The sequence below is a fragment of the Anomalospiza imberbis genome, chromosome 3 (genome assembly GCF_031753505.1).
Source record: "Anomalospiza imberbis isolate Cuckoo-Finch-1a 21T00152 chromosome 3, ASM3175350v1, whole genome shotgun sequence".
Taxonomy (NCBI): domain Eukaryota; kingdom Metazoa; phylum Chordata; class Aves; order Passeriformes; family Viduidae; genus Anomalospiza; species Anomalospiza imberbis.
In genome coordinates this window covers 16,112,351-16,129,226 of record NC_089683.1, presented here as the reverse complement: position 1 = coordinate 16,129,226, position 16,876 = coordinate 16,112,351, and the positions used below count along the sequence as shown (strand labels likewise).

Below are 16,876 nucleotides of genomic sequence, written 5' to 3'. Positions count from 1 at the left end.
CATAAAGATTAAATTGTGTGATTCCCTCCATGCAGGTGCACATTCACAGCACCCCACAGAGAGCAGTGCAGACCTGACAGACAAAACCAGTCATTTTCTAAGGAATGCAGAGCTCATCAAACTTCCACTAATGGCACAAGGGCTCTGTTACAAAACCTTTGAATGTGAAGTGTTTACAGTGCATGTCAAAGGTCAGATGTTCCAAACAAACAATATTTTTTCCCTAGGAGAAAAAGCTGCTACTGTCATCTGGACTATGCAGGAAAATACAAGGGATCTCTACTGCCTGTCACTTTCAGTCATCACCTTTGTCTGAGCTTTGTTAGTTCACACACTAAAATCTCCTCAACTGTATTTTCCAAATTAGGGTGGCCACACACAAGGAAATAGGATGTGTTTGAATTTATAATATTTTTAGTTCCTTGTGAATTTTTTTAAAAACATCTTTGAAAGCAACAAAATTTGCTGCCTTACATCTGATGTTGCTACGCCAACTTCAAATACTGGGCAATAGTTTTACGCTCAATTAGAAACAGCTGGAGACACAAACTCCATCTTTCACAAGGTAGCATGCAAAGACTGTAACTAGAGTAAGTACTCGTTTTGTTAACTAGCATTTTAGTATTCATTTTAAGTAATTAATTTCATTAACACTTTTTTTAAAGTGTAAAGAATAGTAATGTATAACTCAAAGGTGTAACATCCAAGTAAAACTGTTAAAGCCCCTCACATTCTACTCGTACAATGATAAGTTTAGATGAGACAAAGTGGAAGGAAGAAGGCTAACAAACTAGAAGTACAGAGTTGGCATAGTTTATTTTCTTTGGTATTTACCAGAGGAATGCTAGCTCTACACTGCTAGCAAGTGCACAAAGAGGAATCCAACTGAAGTATTAAAGGCAAAAAAAGGCCCAACTGAAATTATTCACTTTTCAGATGACTACTACTATTTATAGATGATGATACGGGTGTATAAGAGCAAAATATTCAAAAGTATTTATTTCCACAACAAGCCCCAGAACTACTATATCCAGACAAGCTGAAAGCATTTAATTCATTGACCAGGAATGAAACCAGCAGCTGTAAATGAGTCATGCTTCTCTGCTACCCTAAAGCTTGCTTTATTGCATTGTTCCCACAGATTTTCTCTCAAAAGAGCTATGAGACAAGTACGTAAAACTGGAGAGGAGGAGGAAGCTGATGAAATCTGTTGTGTGAGCCACTTTCAAGATGTCAGCTTACTTAAAGCATCTTCCTCTTGTACGTGTTTTTTTACAAGTAACATGAAAGGAAATGCAAAATATTCTTTAAACTGTACAATCTATTCAAGTGTCTTAAATAAGTTACTAAGCATGTTATCCCAACAGTCATTCAATCTTTTAGTAAACAAAGGCTAAAACTGAATTGTCACCCATCAAATTCTGAAAATGCCACCTACTATTAACAACAGTATCATATACCTGAATTCCAAAGTATTAATTTTCCTTTGTGATTGAATAACATCAAGCAAATTACTGATAATTAACCACAGAAAGATTTTAAAATTAACTTTGAAGATATGACAAAAATAAAGGTATCAAAATAATTTAAAAAAAAAAAAGAAGGATTGTACATCAGATTAGATTTACTGCCTTTTTTTTCTTCTTTTAAAGTTACTGTTCATTAGAACACTATCACTCTCCAAAAAGAGAGTGATTGCTTCGCAAAAAGAGAGACACTATTCAATGTACTTAATACCTTGGAAGACTTAAATGCAATCAGGTTTTCCTAAGGCCTCAAGAGGGCACTGCCACTTTTTAATACACACTTAAGTGTGCACATCTCAGATGACTCTCAATACATGCTCTGTTATTATTATATTTTTAAACATACACTTACCTAAAGTCCATGCAAAATAATACTTGGGTCTGGCAGCCATAAGAGACACATACAGGTAGAAAAACCTTACAGGCCATGATGCTGTAGCTCTGAAGTTATCATCAATGTTGTATTCCACAGGCAAACTTTTTGTAATAGTCATGTGGAAGAGTAAGGACAGTCCACAGATCAAGAGTTTCTGTGCCACAGCTATCTGAAAATTTAAGGGAGATTCTGTCAGCTTCATTTTTTTGTTTATCTTCTGGAAACAAAGGAAAGTTAAAATCTTCCTTCCCTATACAGACATATAGATATATAAATTTTTCAGTAATATATACACTATATATTACTGAAGCAACACTAGCAACTATAAAATAGTTGCTAGCAACTACACAACACTAGCAACTATAAAATATACACTAGCAACTTTAAAATAGTTTATAAAAATATTTTATTTTACAGAGACTTGAGGAATATATATTGATCAAGTTGTAAGCATGGCCAACACAATAAATCCAGTCTGTCTACAGTGAGTGTCTAAAAGCCCTTTTAATAACCAGAGCACCCTTTGCAAGTCAGGTTTTTTTTTCTTATTTTCTTGTCAAATTACTGAAGCAATTAAATTGTTAAGACATCATAACACAAAACATATAATCTAGGACAAAGTAAGATTATCACTGCAGAGATTCCAGAACAATGGCAAAACTTCAGTTTCTTTTCAGGACCCTTTGGCATAATGCAAGTGTTTGACTTCTGCCCAACTCAATACATCAATAATCTCTGTTAGATTATCAAAGCATCTAAATTCTAAGCCAACTAAAGTAATTTATGCATTTCAGCCCAAATTTGAGCCAATCAGTTCTAGATAGACCTGTTTTCCCAATCAGAGTAATCAAGTTACAATGGTACAAATAATATGCTCACAGATATGTACATGTGAGTTGTTCAGATAGGACCTATGCAAATTTTCTCAAAACTCAGCTTTGCTATAACCACCACAGTAAAGAGTATGTATCTTCAGTAGAACTTAGAATTCTAAGGCTCTATTATAAAACATACAGAGCAGTATATGCCTGACACTGACTGCTCTAAGTCACTAGTCTGATCCACATCCCAAGGGCAGACACCATGTTGTGTGAAAGACCCCAGTAACATACTAAACCAAGCACCAACAAGAGAAGCTTGACAGCTAATTCACTAAAATGCAATTTTCAAGCTTTTATTTTATGTAATCTCAATATTTAAACACTACAGTTTTAATTTTCATTACAATTACACAGATACTAAACTTGACAAAAAAAAATCTACTTTTGTTTGAAGCATCAAAACAAAAATATAACCAGAACCTGTCTGTGCTGCTTCCAGTACACCCACCCAAACTTTTAAAGATAACATCCTGCTTCACTGAGAGTTCTGCTCAACATCTAGTCACAAAATAAAGGACAATTTTTTTCCATGATACAGAATGGGGCAGTAAATGTCCAACTGAAAGTGCACACTTTGGCAAGACACACAGTATCAAAGATTCACCCCGTTGCACAGATGTACCTTTAATCAGGTACAACCTGATTAAAGAACTAGTCTTGGAAAAGCTGTAAAACAGTAAGGGTATTTTCAGATCTTGCATATATTTCACTTGGCTCATCTCAGAAGATATTTCAGAGAGGATCAGGCATCCCAGCGATTTAAAATAAAACATCAGCCAGATAATTCAGGAGGCGACTATCTATTAATGGTTAAAGCTGGTGCTTAATTATTTGTTTGTACTTGCTTTCTAATGAGCTTCATTTTAATACTTTATTCTATTACAAGAGTTCAATGTGAAGAGCATTAATTTTCTAAATGTGTTCCTTTGTTATTCCAGAACTATTAATAATCTCTCTCTCTGCTACAGAAGAGGGAAAGTTCAGTTGGCTTAACACCTTCAGGATCTTAAACAGAAATGTATGTTCATAAAATCAGTTACTACTAAAAGTAACAAATCTTTAATTCTGGTATGTATCTGACAAATGCAAAAGTCTGATATTTGTAAGTATCAGAAGGCAACACCCCAAGTTCTGAAGATATTTGCAAGGACTGAACTTTAAGGCCTAAGTCATAATTACAAGTCATGTTCAATCTTGTTTCAGAGAAACAACACTTAAAAGCTGGTAACAGTAACATGCAAGTTAAAACATAGGTAGGAATATATAAAATAGGTTCTTTCCATCTGAAGATGACCATAAAGTCTCAAAAAATGTTTTGGCCACTTATAATGTTATCTCTGTTCAAAAACCAACTTTGTGCCACTGCCTGTATTTGCCAATTTTTCTATTAGCAAACAGATGCCACTCACCTGCCTATTCAACACCAAATATGCTTTGTATTTCTCTTAAGGTTCTTAAGTAAATTGTGGAGGTGAAAACACCTCTTTTACAAGAGCATCAGGGTTTCAACAAAATTTATTTTAAGAAAAAATAATGAACTCATACAGTACTCTGCCATAAATTCAACTTTTTTTTTTTTTTCATTGCACTACTTCACACAATAATTATAAATCTTGGCATGCTGATACCACTTACAGGGAACAGAATCAGGGATAACCGTGTCCTTAGAAAACTGTGGTGGAGATAATCTCCCACCTCTACAAAGTTGGGGAGCTGCTGTTTCCAGACTGGCTTAAGCAGAGATTCTGAAGGCCAAGCCAAACACCGGCTGCAATGCAAAGCAGAGTCTTGCCCTGCCTCCACTCCTTCCCTGCAGGTTGGGCTCATTTCCCTGCTCCTTAGGCTGAGTCAGATTAGAGAAGCAAATCAGATGAAAACCTAAATTTTCGGCATTTTACGGGGGGGCATTTGTTGTTTGGAATTTTTTTTGGTGGGAAGGTGTGGTGGTATGTTTGGTAGGTTTTGGTGGCTTTTTGTTTGTTTTTTCGCGACAAGTTATTTTCAGACAAATCAAATTATCTGACTCAAAGTACAACACTGTGCAATGACACCAACAAAATCATTGTTCAATTTTTCAATTACCTATTGAAATGCATTTGGTAAAACATTCATTCGCTTCCTATTATTTAATTAAGCTTTCTTTGCCAAGGCATACATTGGAAATCACTGAATTGCACAGTCACATAGGAGGGTTGGTCAATTTTTACAAGGATGAAGTAATTTGAAGTTTCATTTCATTTACTCTTTTAAGTTTTCAACATAGCAAAATAACAGTTCTGTTAAGGAATTAAAAGACAGTAAGATGCAGGATAACTTTGACCTTTCGTGAAGAAGCACAAAATACAAATTATTTTACAACAAAAAGGTAAAAAGACCTGTCTCATTCAGTTTTGATGAACAACTGGGCATACCCATATAAAAATATGAAATATGATCAACACTGGGCAGGGAAGGAGGTACTTAAGCTAGAAGACAGTGTCAGGACAAAACTAGACATGCATAAATTAGATGAGAATATAATTAGGTTGAAAGCTAGATACCTAATTGGAGAAAGGGGTTCAGGAGCAGCTTTCTAATTGAAGAAATAAAGGTGTTTCTTTCTAATAGAAGAAATAGAGTGCTCTGAGCACTCACAGAGCTCAGAAATATTAGAAATAAATTACTGCATAAACATGTATAACATATAAAAATAGATTAAACAAAGTAGAGAGGGACCTTCAAAATTTTATTTGAATCAACTTGTTCTTAATTTGATAAAGAATCAGTACATAATACATAATATTGAACATTATTAAAGCACATTATTCTGGGGAGGTTGGTACCTCAGACAAAAACTATATATATTTAAGCAAGAACATTATAACCTGTAGGAAGATTCTGCATAATAAGCAAGAAAGCAGGTATCTGCTGACAGGAATCTTGTATTTTAAGCGTAGCCATAATAAAAAGAAACTTACAAAGACAGATATTAATTTCTGAGAGTTGACACCACTTTGAGCACCAACAACTGATAGCTTGCAAAAAGGCACAATAGGAGGGATATAAGAAGTAAGTTTTAATATGGTGACTTGATTCATTTAACATGCAATGAACACAGCAAAAGTACTAATCCCAGTTAACATCATGCAGTCAACACACACAGTATAGAGGAGGAGGCTGGCATGAACTACTTCAGTTATGTAATTGTATTTAACAAGAAATGAAACTTACTGTAACTCAGCTCACGGATTCTTTTTTATTTATGATATTAACATTTGCTGATCCCCCACTAGATTTCAAAATTTTTTGAGTTACCTAAAAATTTATTCTTCTTGAAATAATAACAAAATTAAAGTATTAATATAAGGTTGATGGTATTTAAACATTCTTCTAGAACAAGACAATGAATATTTTAATTGATACAGCAAATGCAGTAAAATTGTGTCATTCATCTTTCTCCAAAAGCACACAATACTCACTGGTATTATAAAACGCAGCCAGATTTCTCTAACACCAGCTGGGAGATGAAGTATCAGGAGCATAAACAGCTTCTCTTTCTTTTCATGTCAAAAGCTAATGCAGCATAAATTGCAAAAGTTTCAAGCATCTTAAGAGCAAATAATTTTAAGGAAAACCACTTACCTGAAAGAAGAAGCCATCATAGGTTTGTATTTATTTCTAATGACCGTGTCCACATTACTAGCAAGATTATGTGGTAAAAAGCCAGGAAGTCCTATCAGGCATCAGTGGATGTGTGTCCAGAAGTACTGATACAGGTACTTCAAGGCAGGTTTGGTTTACCTCCATTTATTTGCAATAATTTTACTATATAACACTTTTCTGCAGAAATAGGATTTCAGTACACAAGATTTTACTGGGCCAAAACAATGCTTAGAAACAAAAGTGCCTGCAAATTTGTAGATACAACACATCAAAGCAGAGCATCGGCCATGCGATGCTGATTTACACAAGGAATTCTCAGTGTCTTTCACCCTTCCTAGCTTGTTCCACAGCTCATTTGTGTGAGCTCACATGCTCTGTCAATTTGTGGAGCATATTCAAGTGTTATCCTCCAGCCAGGAGTTTAGATTCCAGTTGTGCAAGTTACTACGTTCATACAAGATGGGTAGAACGAAATCGTGCGAAGACTCCTTACCCACTTTCCAAGGATGGAAGTGGTTGGAGATGCCCCAACCGATTGGGAAGCACTCCCTGTTGGCCCAGCTGTGGGGCCGTAACCTCTGGATGGTAGGACAAAACAAGCAGCTACATGTGGGAATGCCTCCATCTGCTCCAGCAACAGCTGGTCTCACAAGATAAGCAGAACAGGGGCAACTGGTGCTGGAATTAGCAAAAGCCATCCATGAGAAGTGTTCTAATTGACCCCATGATACTTCTGCCTCTTACGTGAGATAAGAATTATCTTAGGCACATGTATATTTAAATGCCTGATACATTACTATTTAAGACAGTAACAAAAGAGTAAAAAAATAATATTCTGTACTCTGGGGATCAACCTAATTGAACCAAAATTTAAAAGTAACAAGTTTTGTGAGCTTTTGATTTAAATTCAGGTCATGCAGTCTCTCCTGTAAAGCATGATCAACTGGACTATCTTCTCTATGTATCTGGTCTCTTCTCCAATAACAGACCAATGAAAAAAAAGCCTTAAGTGTCTTGTCTTGGAATATCGTTCATAGTGTTATGGCTAGTACATCTTTCACTACACCTTCAGATCAAAATCCATCTTTAATACCTCTCTACATGACTGCAAGCATGAAAAATAAAACTCATTCTATGAATTTTTCAATTTGTTACATATGACTGGGTTTTTATGCACAATATATGCTTTGAAGTGAACATGCATGAACAGTTTTCATTTAAAGATGGCTTTTTACTATATAAGCTTGTTAGGAAGCTCCAAATTAATCTGCTTTTATCCACAAGATCCAGACTGGAAACCATGGAGAAAACCTGCCTTTAAAAAAATAAGCATATAACTTTTTGAACAGGTAACTATTCCGTTGATGAATGAACTCCAGATTCAGCTCAGCAGTTATGCCTGTAAATGAAGAGTGCAAACCAAGCTTTCCATGCAATGATTCCATAAGCATCAGCACTGCAAGAGTCATACATCTTACATTTGGGGAAGGATCCGTTTGTTCATACTTTGTATCTTCCTTCCCATTTGCTTCAGACTGTTGGAGTTGGTATGATCTGCCTTCAATGAAAGTAATATAGTCTTTGTAAGAGCATAACGGGCCTGCCAGGATACCCATGAAATTACAGTTGTAACTTAAATACTCCAGTAGACTTGGCATGCGTCTGTAATTCAAACACAAGCAACTCGTGAGATGGATTGTGCAGTCCTTCAGGATTTCCAGAGCAGGAAAAGTCACACTCCATGCTATCACTCACTCTAACTGCAGGAAAAAACACATGGACAAGAGCAGTTTGTCTGTCTTTTGTAATCACAGCTTGAAACCTTCTACACAGAGTATTTCTTTCCAATCCATAACTGGGCATTTTGAGACAGACCTCCTGAACTCAACTGAGTCTCTCTTTGTTCAGTAGAGGTGTTTGACTGAAGCTGAGCCCGAAGAAGGAAAGGGAAGGCTGTTTTCCTAAGTGTTTGTTCAACTGTATTAAGTTCTCTATTTTTGCCTCAACAATTGAATCAATAAACAAAGGTTTGGGCTAACTGGCAATAATTTTGTTTAAAGCAAATGTCTCAACACTCTCTCGCCCAAAGCAACATACTATTTTCAAGTGCCCAGAATAAAGAAAGGAGAAAAAGCAAGTTAAATACTGAAAAACAGAATTTAACAATGTTTCTTCACCTGCTACTTCATATGTGTACTAACTGTTTACTAGTCTCCTATCTGATATGGCATTCATTTGCAAAGACTGCATAGAACTTAGAATGTTTTTTCTAAATAACGATAAAATCTACTCCTAATGATATTTTTCAGAAGAACAAATGTACAAATCAAACTAAAAATATATAAAAACACTAATCTGTTTTACACGATCTTGTAAACTCTGTCTTGAACCTGACCTGTAGAAACTGCACAGAGCATTAAGAAAATACACAAAACATCCCCAAAGCAGTATGTCTGAAAGCCTACCTTACAGCCAAACACCTCTGTGATGGAGTCAAGTCTTCATTTTTCCGAAACATTCCTAGGGAAGAGGACAGGAAAAAGAAAAAAATAAAGAAAAGCTAAATTCCCTCCACATTTTACTCAGCAGAACAAGCCTCATGCTGCAGTGTAATTTCTTAATGTCTCAAGCAATTTCAGAGCTATTATGTCACATAACATTTTTGCTGGAGTTGGATCAAACAATTCTTACTGACAAGATTACAAATTCTCATATCTTCAGTAATATCCAGCAGTGCCTAAACATGAAATCACGTGGATTTCAGGAAAACATTAAGACAACTTGAAAAAAGTGCTAACAAAAACAATTCTCATACATTATTCAAGACTTTAAAGGTTTTAAAACACTTTATTTCCAATTCTGGAACCAGGACATGCCCCAAACATGGTCAATAGTCACTGCAGTTTTGATGCATAAAATGAACACAGTCCAAGAGAGATTTCAGCGATTGGAAACTTATGGCACACCTCAAGAACAGCTTTGCACTGCAAGGAAAGGTTGTGACCAAGCTCCAGTCAAGCAGGCATGGCAGTGAAAGGTGCCACAGCCTTTTTCCTGAGCACTAACAAGAAGCTCTAACCCCTGCTAGCAAGAAGGGGGCAGTCCAAGTCTATATTCAGCAGCAAGACTGAGTTTACCTTATTGACATTTGTGGCTCTTTCTGAAATGTGGTGACCTATCCCTGAAAAACAGTCTTCAAAATCTGTACTCTTATGAAAGGGAAAAGTAAAAAGTAAGACTTTCAATATTTTCATTTCATATGAAATACACTAATTCAGGGGAACAAATAAAGTAGACCTCCCTCCTTCAGATAGCCCTGGCTAATACCAGCCAGCACTGCCTGCCAGAATGACCACTTCAGCTCTTCCTGCAGCCTTCTCTAGTAGCTCAGACATTCCCACATGCAGCCATTTCCTGCTGTTCACATTTGCATTTTTTCTTTGCCATTGCAAGTACTAAAAACTTTATCCACATTGCTTCCTAAAGGAAATCAAATTTATGGGATTACACTTCAATTATCTTCCTCCACAGCACTGCTTAAACCCAGCAGCCAATCAAGTTTGACAAAAGAGCAGGGCAATATAAATATGAAATCTTAATGTGCTTACAAATATAGGTGTTTCTGTAGAAGACACTCCCCTCATAGAAAGGTTACCTTCAACTCCACTCCTTGATGCCAGTAAATCCAGAGGGGAGCCCTTATACTTGATCCAGGGTAAGTTTCAACTGGAGCCAATTTTTTTTTAGATATCAAAATCAGTCAGTCTTATGACAAAGATTGAGGCACTGAGGGGAAGTAAAAGCTAATTTAATTCTATGACTCATGGAAACACTTGTTATCTACAAAGAAGGAAATTCTGTTGTCTTAGTGTGACTCCAATGTGGCTATGATCTTTCATACACTTATAACTTCAAAATCACACTTTAAGTCTTCAACAAAGCTGAGAATACAGAGGGAGTTTACCAACTTGTCACCTCCTCTCTTTCAGTATAACCTGGGAAAATGCCTTCCTTGGTCCTGATCCTTCACAGTCAAAAGTTATCTCCATTCAGACTCATTCAAGGCAAGAAACTGAAGAACAAATTATCACCCCCTAACTTCATGCAGCACCTTTGATGCCTCAGGTTTTAGCTTTTATATTTTTCAGATTCTGTGCTGCTTTAGTGTGTGGGTCTGGGCTTCATATTAAGGGATGGTAAGCTCTCTTCAGAGTAGGTGGACAAAACAATTCCTTCTCTAGCTGGGGACCCAAGGACAGCTGATCCAAATCTCAGGCCCAAAAGCATAAACAACAGTGGACTGAAGAGGGAAAAACAAGAAGGATGGGACTTCATAAGCTAAAACTGCAATTGGACAATTAGCTCCAATATGCTAATGGACCAGAACTTAAAGTGAGAGACCCTGTGACCGGTCATCCATTTTTGTGACCATTTTGGGTTCACCTGGGGTGTAGCCCTGGCTGGGCTCTTGTGCTGCCCAAGGTGGATCCATTGAGGCCTCCTAATAAATACCTACTTTAGTCTTTAGCTCCATCTAGTCTCTGTTCTAGGTCAGCCTTCAAAATGCATCACCTTCTCTTCCTCATCGTTACATGTTCACATCTTCTCCTTGGTTCTGTAGCAAAGACTTTTATGCTGATAAAGGTGCTGAATAAAAAATGTGGAAGAAGCATTTTAAAAGATTCTGTATCCTTAAAGGCCATAATATTACCGTTCTCAGGTAGTGAATCTCTGAATTTAATACAAACAGAAATTTAACACAAAGACACCTATGGATGGATGGATGTAGATCCCACCACACAGATAGTGAAGTGTCTCATACACAGCCTCCCGTCTCTCACAACCCACACAATGCAAACTGACTGGAGCAGGAGACTCCTTTGCCATTATATTCCATACAAGTCTTTTACCCTGAAGTCAGAAAGAGGAAGGGATCCAAATGAACTTGCATGAAGCCAGACTAGCCATTAAATAAAGGTAATTAGTCAAATGAAATATTTCATATTACAAATGTGTGACGAAAAAGGAGGAAAGAATCTCAAAACTGAAATATGATCTGTGGTTTTGGAGAGGTTGAAGGAAAGAAGTGGTCTATTTAAAACAGGTTTTAGTTATATACATACATATGAAGTCATTTAAGGCCCAAATAACTCTGTGAGCAATGCACTTGCTGTCTAAAACATACTGCATCCAAGTAAGCCTCCATTAATTTTTCATTTCCCTATCTCACAAAGGTTTCCCTCCAGCCAGCAGATTATTTGAGGTCAAGTTAGTGGCTTTCCCTGTTTTGTTGGGCTTTTTTTAAATGCCTTCTCAGTACCTTGAAGGCCCATTTATCATCTTAGCACAGCATGCAAGAACATGATGATCTCTGTCATACTCCTAAAAGCATTCAGGAAGCTACTGTTAAGATTTTTTGAATCATAGAAAGTAAACATGGAAGAGGTGCTCTTACATTGATGCTTATTCAATATGAGATGAATTAATAAATACACACTGACTACTTCCCAGGGCCATGGGAACAGAGACCTGATAAACCATAGCTGTTCCCAACCTACTACACACTGGAGATTAAGAACTCCCACTTCAGCAGCACACTGCTGCTAGGGAACTCATGAGGTTTTGTAGCATTCCTTTGGGGATTTTAAGAATTGCTTTCTTCTGTCCTAAAGCAGGAGACTGCCACAAGAACTGCAGCTCTTTCTTACTACCAAAGCACACAGCAGAGATTAGAGAAAACAGGTTTTATCGAATATCTGTTAGAGAGGTGAAACAATCTGGTCACTCAGCAACTGTAACTCCATTTTCTCATCTGTAAAGCAGGAAATACTCCTATGGTCCTTCCTTGGTGAAACAATTATGTAAATCATCAGTAAAAAAAATTTCCCAAGTGGTCTAGATCACAAGCAAGTTCTATCTTTACATTCTTTCTCAAGAGCCCATATCCTAATGGTAACAAACCCAAAACTCTTAGGCACACACCATTATCCTGCCACACAGACTTTATTATGGGATATTATGACTGCTTCTGAGCTCTCACTACAACAGTGTTTACAAACATATCACCCCAGCTTTGCGGTTAAACATATCCACTTTTATATTTGTATGGAAATCTGGCTGATCAGTAACTAATAATGCTTAGGCACAGGATTATATGTTAATAATAAACATAGATCCTATTGCAGGGCCTGTTGCAATTACAGTAAATTTTGTAGTTCTGAAATGAATCAACAGCTGAGCCCAAATGCTTGTTGTTATTAAAACATTGTAAAATCCAAAGACAGACAATAACAGATTTAGTTGTTATTACTACACTGGCAGCAACAAAGGCAAATAGGTAGAATGCCCACTGAGTAAAATTTTAAAAAACCTACAAAAAAAGCAAGAAAATTTACAAGTCTTCATATCCAGAGAGCCATACAAGCAAAACAGGCACAAAACTATACTTGAAGACTTAGAAGGGGAAAAATACAATATAATTTCTTTAACCACTAAGGACATGTACAATAAAAAAATTAATTTGGAAACTGATACTGAAACAATCACCATGCTGTCACTATCGTAAGAGAGTGTACCTTAAAAAAATAAAAATAAAGAGGTAGAAGGAAACAGAGCATTAAAAGAAACTCCTAACTATAATAAGAAAGCAACAAGTTACAAAATAAATACCCCAAAACGGCACCACACCATGGCAGTTTCACTGATATAATTAACAGAACTATTAGAAAGCAATGTTTGTTGTTAAACAGCTGCACATTTTTTGTTCTAATAAAAATAAAATATCTTTTTCTCCCTTAATTCTGTTATTCTGAAGTGTTGCATAAACAAATCTAAATCTTGTCATAAAGAATTAATATGGACATCAGCAGTTTCCAAATTTCATAAAAACATTTCTGCCTTTAGAATATACATGTGAGATGCTAGGGGTAATCAGCAAAAAATACAAAGGAAACATTAACACACACTACTCGTTTTTGGCATTGCTCATTTGAGTAACAAGGAACTGCAAGGTAAGAAATATCAAAGAGTGAAGTTTAAAATGTAGATCAGAATACATGAAAGGCATGTTTCAAATCTCTTCAGGTGGAAGTTTGTGATCCATGCAAACTTCTGTAATGTTTGTATTACACAGCAAGCTTAAAGTACAGAATCACAGAATAGGCTGAATGGGAAGGGACCCCCAAGGATCATCGAGTCCAAATCGTATGCAACTTGCATTTAATTTCCCTGCTTAAAAAAATCCCTCAAGGTCAGAGCACATGGGTGCAACAGTTACAGAGGTAGCTGTTTTTTGTGTATGGGATTCCATACTAGTTTTCAGCTTGGAATCAAGCATATCCACTTAGCTAGACAGACACTTGAATACGCAGCACAAGTGAGTGGCATTTGTGGCTAATTTCAGTTCAGTCCAGGACCTTCAAATGAAACCAGCTGAAAACAACAAACTGGCTGCCATGGAAAGATCAAGTCCAGAAGACTGGCCTTTATCAAAAACCAACCTAGTGACCACTGGAATCCTGAAGTTTACCAGGAACTTCCAATACAGAAACATTTTTTTTTTCAGCTGTTTATTTTCATTACATTCCTTGGACGTACAGGTAAAAAATGAGGGAAGAAAATAAAGAAATTGGTGATTAATATAGCCAAGCTGATGTGACTAGAGGCTCAGAGTGCCATTAATCACTTAGAATTATTTGCAACTTTATCTCTTCTCCAGTAACTATATCTCTAAGTAATTTCCAGTGGAAGCATGTACCTTTGCACAGTGAACAAAAGCCCATTGGCAGCAGGGCTTGTTTTCATTAATTTTTCATGAAGTATCCCTTTTAGGTTGTCTAAGGTTAAAAAACTTTGCTTTAATGCAATCTTAGTCTCCCCTGCACATATTTGCTTATCATCTCATGACACCAGACTATCAGTTACTTCTGAATTCACATTGGTCACATCAACTTTTGAAAGTCATGTACACAACTGCAACTATGACCATCCAACTCAAGGAATCTGCTAAACTGCAGACACAACCAGAGAAATTTTTCCAATATACTGTTAGCTATTCCTCAAGGCCTAACAAAGAATTTAGAGTTCAATGAGGAACAAAATTTCAAGACTTATACTGAAAATTCAGTGGTATCTATAAAGAAATCCAGGAGAAAATACAAATTATCTGAATTAATTTAAGTAGGAAAAAATCTAGTCTAGTTCATGATGAAAGTTAAGAATAGAGCTGTCTAAATGAAACATTTGTCTCAAGATTGCCAGGAACACTCACACGCTTGTTCCATACCACCACTCCACTATTTGTACATGATGTCAGCAAATTCAGAACAGCTCTTTCCCCTAGCAAAATAATAGTAAGAGGAAGCATTTTTCATGTTTAATACTCGAACTATTACTTCCTTATAATAACCTGTTTCCACTAACTTGTGTACTCTGTATTTCAGTTGATTACAGCTTGCAAAATTACTACTCCTGAATATATTTTCTCTGGAAGGTAAACATCAATGTCTTTGACCAGCTAGATAAGCCCAGCATTATTTATTTTCATTCATAAAAAAATACTTTAAAAAGGTCTTTTCCCAACTTTTCATATTCTTGAAAGTTTTTGCCCACAGGCTTCTCTAGACAGTGCCACTTAACAAGAACAGAAAAAAAAATGAAGCACCAACATCACTAAAGCTAGGATGCATATGAGACAGAAACACATTAAACTTCATGCACAATGTTAATATGCAATTTCAGAACAGAAGGTGTCTTAATCCAACTGTCTGGAGCTACACTCCAAAATCTTCAACTGACATCTGTAGCTCCAAGTGATTCAAGCTAATTGGACAGATTTATTAGATGACATTTTCAAACTTTTAAATGAAAATTACTCCTTTGAATTTCGAGGTAACTAAAAACCTAGCTATCCTACCCATGAAAGCCAACATTAGGATTCACTGTCACAACTAGGGCCCACTTGTCTGATGGATACATCTGACAAGAGATAAGACAAACATAATTAGATCATCTCCCTGTTCACAGTTCAATCTATTAGCTGTGAATGTAATTATGATACTAAACAAAATGAAACACACAAAGGTTTTATAAAAATCAGCATAAATGGCACAAACTAGGGAAGTGCTCAAGAATTAGCATTTTAAAACAAAAGGTGCTCAACAACTGAAACTACATGTGCTTTTTCTATCCGTCAGCAACAGAGGTCTCTGAATCTGGAAGTTCTTTAGTTAACTCTCACAATCAATACCCCAGCCCAAAAGAATATCATTGCTCTGTAGACACTGACTCCAGAAGTGTCACTGGTCTTCTGATAAGTTCTATCTTCTGCACAGTGTTAGCATTTTTAGAGCTTCTGTAGAGTCCGAGCAACATTTCTCAGTATTTTCATTAATAAGCATCAGTGAAACAATTAGACACAGAAATTTATTTTGCCCTGAAACACAAAACTGGTCTAAAGTAAATCACTGACTCATGGTGAACTTTGGTAAAATGCATTTGGTATGGAAAATTAAACACAGTAAAGAAATCTTACCATCATGAATCTCAAATGCCAAACTAGTGATCTTCTGTGTAATTATCATCATTGGACTGTCATGAAAAAAAGGAAGAAAAAACAATTTAGATACAAATTCAGGATTTTCTTTCACTTATAGATACCAGGGGAAATTTATATTAGGAGTCCAGGTTAACTACTCTAAGCTGGAACATCTTCAATGCAAGAACAAAGTGTTTAGTTTATTCACTCAAACCATTGCAGAGTTTTCAATGCAATGAGAAGAATTTAAGCCTTAAAATGCAGTATTTGATAACACATGTCTTTTATTGCTGCATTAGGTTCTACAAATGACTCTATGATCTTAAAGGTCTCTTCTAACCTAGAAAATACAGCTGAAGTGTTTCACAACTATTTTCAACTAACATAGTTTATTTTTTTTACTGGGAGAAGAGTAAAGAAGAAAGGACAGAGCAATTATATTCGTTGTAAGATACAGCAGCAATAAGCAAAGGACAAGAAAATTACAGCAAAGCTTAATATTAAAATAAATTATTTAGCTATGCAGATCACTTCCATGGCTTCTACTAACACTTGATCCTATCTTTGATTTTTCCATTGAGCATTATTATTTGCTCCAAGTAAACATACCTGGCAAAACAAAAACCCAGCATAATTATGCTGGCTCAAACAGAGTTCACTTTGTTCTCAATTTGGTACACTTGAGTGAATCTTAAACTGTCCAAGAAATATTCTACCCTGGCTAGCCAGGACAGTTTTGTACTGAGAAAAGATACCATTTTCATACTGTCTAAGAGCTGTTGCCTGATGTGAATCTCAACATTTTGAACCCCCTCCCTGGGGCAGGGAAGCAATGGGGAATGCATAAAGTAAACTACTACAATTTAGAAATTTAATTTTTAAATCAGATCTCAAAAAACACATCAGGAGTTGAATT

The 16,876-nt window shown here is 36.2% G+C and overlaps 1 protein-coding gene across 4 annotated transcripts in view; it reads right to left on the bottom strand.

The window, feature by feature from the left end:
* Positions 1-16,876, bottom strand: part of MBOAT2 (membrane bound O-acyltransferase domain containing 2) — a 92,131-nt gene that overhangs the window by 15,208 nt on the left and 60,047 nt on the right. For all 4 annotated transcript variants that reach the window (XM_068183495.1, XM_068183498.1, XM_068183496.1 and 1 more), the window contains 4 exons: positions 15,958-16,013; positions 8,891-8,945; positions 7,904-8,087; positions 1,879-2,071 (listed from right to left, as the gene is read on the bottom strand). In XM_068183495.1, coding sequence (XP_068039596.1) covers positions 1,879-2,071; positions 7,904-8,087; positions 8,891-8,945; positions 15,958-16,013 — 488 coding nt within the window. The remainder of the gene's footprint in view (positions 1-1,878; positions 2,072-7,903; positions 8,088-8,890; positions 8,946-15,957; positions 16,014-16,876) is intronic.